Source organism: Etheostoma spectabile, chromosome 23 (assembly GCF_008692095.1).
Source record: "Etheostoma spectabile isolate EspeVRDwgs_2016 chromosome 23, UIUC_Espe_1.0, whole genome shotgun sequence".
NCBI lineage: Eukaryota > Metazoa > Chordata > Actinopteri > Perciformes > Percidae > Etheostoma > Etheostoma spectabile.
In genome coordinates this window covers 13,211,888-13,215,410 of record NC_045755.1, presented here as the reverse complement: position 1 = coordinate 13,215,410, position 3,523 = coordinate 13,211,888, and the positions used below count along the sequence as shown (strand labels likewise).

Sequence of the window (3,523 nt, the reverse complement as noted above, 5' to 3'; positions counted from 1 at the left end):
GTTTGTACACTATTGTGCACAGACTGAATACAATGAGACATTTAAAACGATTCACACCAAACTGTGGCTGTAAAACACACTGAAAAGTTAGGACCAGTTATAAGAGCAAACTGGATGTGACATGGGTCTAATAAGAAGACACGGTTTATGAAAAAATAAAGTGAATCAGTTTTTAGTATGAATCAATTCGATTCTCATGGTTTCACAACACAAGACACATCAAATGGTATCTAACATGTTTGTTCTTATTTGGCACGTCTCTATAACGCCCTGAGAAAGGGAGGTTCAATCTTTACAAACATGACACTACAAGACAATCAGGTTAAGAATATTAGGGAATGCAACTTTGAGCATCGGGTGGGACCAAAGTGGCTCAGATTTAACCAAACGGTGGGATTATTAACATGGCATTGGATTAAAAGTCTGTATCTAAAAACCTTTGTCTCCCTCTAGTGGTTTACTACTCCAGCTGTCCATATTATGAATACTTTCTCAAGCCCTCTGGGGCCAAACTTATGATTCCTTCTTAGAGAAGTAAACTGACTGAACTTGACATAATGACCCCATGATCATAATCTCATCAACTAGAGCACCGCCAGACAATCATGGCATCATAGCTGACCGTCTAAAAAAAAAAAACAACTCTTAAATATCTGTCTTTCATTAACACAATGCAATGCAGTATTTAAACATTTATTTATGTATTTCGTATCAATATTTTTGAAAAGCACAGTCAGTAGATGGAGCACATGCCAATGTCATATCAACATCTCATAAACAACCATCTACATATACATTAGTAATTAGTTCATTTGTAAGTCAATCACGGCTGGGAAAAAAACAAATCCAAGGAGATCCCTTTACACGAGTCTTGGCAATGGTGTTGTATTATTACAAACGATATAAATGAAAAAATGTCTAACGGATATTTCACTTTTTGATCTTCAAAACCGAAAACTATATCCACAGAGTACGTATTTCTGACTTTACAATCCACACAGCTAAGACAAGTCTAAACACATCTGCAGTGGATTGTTCCACAACTAATAGCTACAGGAAAAGAGGTGTGTGATAGAAAGTGATAGATTAGGCAGTGCAACAACATAGTCAATGCTTAAATTCTGAAATTCTGAAGTACAGTTTAGCATATTGTTTAAATATTACACAGTACAGTATATGACCAGTGCCAACCACTAGGTGGAGTGATACATTCAGGCATCTGGCAACCACTTAATAAAAAGATTTTCACTTTTTCCTTTCATTATTAGACCGCATGAGAATGTCTAAATGTTTGTAGTGATAAACTTAATTCTAATAACTACCTTACAGTTCAACATTAGTGCTTCTATTTTCCGGAATATAGACATACCTACAAAAATAAAGATAGTAAACTAGATTTCCTTTGCTGCCACATATCTGCTCCCTTTAAGATTTCAGGCACAGAAATAATACATAATGATTTACCAGCAGAAGGGTCAAAGAGGCACATTGTGTTTACATAATATATAACCAAACCAAAAATTAGCTTTCTTAATTAGCAGTGACACCAGTCTGTGCCGTTACTCAGCTTACTCTTGCTGGACTGGCCCATGAAAAAAACAAAAACAATTGAATATAAATCTCTGCACAGTGAAAACATGATGAATCAATTTGGATCGTCATTACTTGAACAGATTGGGATGCATTATGACTATGCACATCCCTTTCTTTTGTCCTGCTCAAACTAAAGCATGCATACAAGCCAAAGCAATGATGCAAACAGACATATCCCAGTAGACCGAGATCAGTCAGGTATCCGAAATGTATGAGCCTAGATTAAACTACTTTGTAACACGTGTATACTTTACAAGAGGAACCACAAATCAGCCTGGTTGGTCAATGGCACAATATGTTTCCAACTGCAATCTGGGTGACCTGGAACGTGTCTGTGCACATGGCTTAGATCACCAGATCAGAATTCAAGATTCAGAGGTTGAAGTTAAGGTGTCAGCAGGTCATTGTTCCATCTGCCTGTTGAGGACGGTGTGTTGGGGGGCCTGGCATGCTCAGTACGGGTCCATCTTGATCCTTTTGTACAAGCAGCTGGTGAACACCATGCCACAGACCTGAAAACAGGAAGTGTTAGGTCAAAAAGTGCTGCTCCATGGCACCACGGGAGACTGCAGGAAGCTGGAATGCTATTGACTGCAGGGATAGAGAGGGGTTAAAGGTGATGGTGATATGAGACCTGCTGGAATGTATGTAGCTGGTTACTATGGGGATGGCGGGAGTCAAGCAGCCATTATTGCAGCACCAAGCATGTGTGTGTGCACAGGCTTGCACAAGCAGATACGAGATGAAGCGTTGGCGGTGGTGTCAACAACAAGATGTTTGCACAAATCACAATTAACACTACTACTGTACATGAATACTACTGTAATTTGGGATTAGACTGACGACTATTCCATACAATCTAAAGTAACATTGTAATGGCTCAAAAAAGGAGTGTATCCAACAATTTGTCTGATTACATAATTAGGTTAAAAATTCATGTGCAGGTTTCTACGTTTGTCAAGACATTAAGCGATGCAATGCAATCTCTTGGCATCAGGCTAAAGACAAAGGTCTACGCAGTACCTTGAAGAATCAAGGAGACATGACTTACCGAATCTATACTATAAAAATGGTCCAAAAACAAAGGAAGAACAGCAGATACAGATATTGACCGAAGCCACTAGGCCTGCCAGGCTTGATGGATGAACAGGCAAGTGGCCAGATTTAATCTTAGAGTCTCTAAAAGCCCTCTGAGAAAGCCTAATCAAGCAAGTCAGCAATGTATATTATTGACTCATCACAATCTCTCTTCAGGCAAATTTCTGATTGTTTTTTTTTTCCACTTCTCCACCACTACCAGTGATGGAACGTAGAAGCATGATATTTTGGCTCAAAGAACCATGACATGAAAAGAAAAGTAAAAAACAAAACAAAAAAACAGCCCCTCTACTTTTGGATACTGATACAACAAAGCAATGATTGTTACAGTGTATGGTAGGAGTTAGCTAAAAACTCTATCTGGAGGGTGCCCAGATAGCTCATATATACAGTGGGGCTCAAAAGTTTGGGCACCCCAGATACAAATTTGTATTAATGTGCATACAGAAGCCATGAAAAAATTGAAAAATCTCCAAAAGGCATCAAATGACAGATTAGACATTTGTGTAATATGTCACAAAAAGTTTTATTTCCATCATTTACACTTTCAAAATAACAGAAAACAAAAAAATGGCGTCTGCAACAGTTTGGGCACCCTGCAGAGTTTATAGCATGCACCGCCCCCTTTGGAAAGCTGAGACCGGACAGTGTCATGGATTGTTCTCAATCATCATCTGGAAAGACCAGGTGATGTCAATTTTAAGGTTTTAAATGCCCAGACTCATCTGACCTTGCCCCAACAATCAGTACCATGGGTTCTTCTAAAGCAGTTGCCTAGAAAACTAAAACTGAAAATAGTTGATGCTCACAAAGCAGGAGAAGGCTATAAGAA

General features: G+C 38.7%; 1 protein-coding gene across 3 annotated transcripts in view; it reads right to left on the bottom strand.

Moving 5' to 3' along the window:
• Positions 1-1,624: 1,624 nt before the first annotated feature.
• Positions 1,625-3,523, bottom strand: part of tspan11 (tetraspanin 11) — an 18,413-nt gene continuing 16,514 nt past the window's right edge. For all 3 annotated transcript variants that reach the window (XM_032505347.1, XM_032505346.1, XM_032505348.1), the window contains one exon: positions 1,625-2,105. Coding sequence is in view for 2 of the 3 variants with exons in the window: in XM_032505346.1 (XP_032361237.1) it covers positions 1,987-2,105 (119 nt within the window). In the remaining variant the exon portion in view is untranslated. The remainder of the gene's footprint in view (positions 2,106-3,523) is intronic.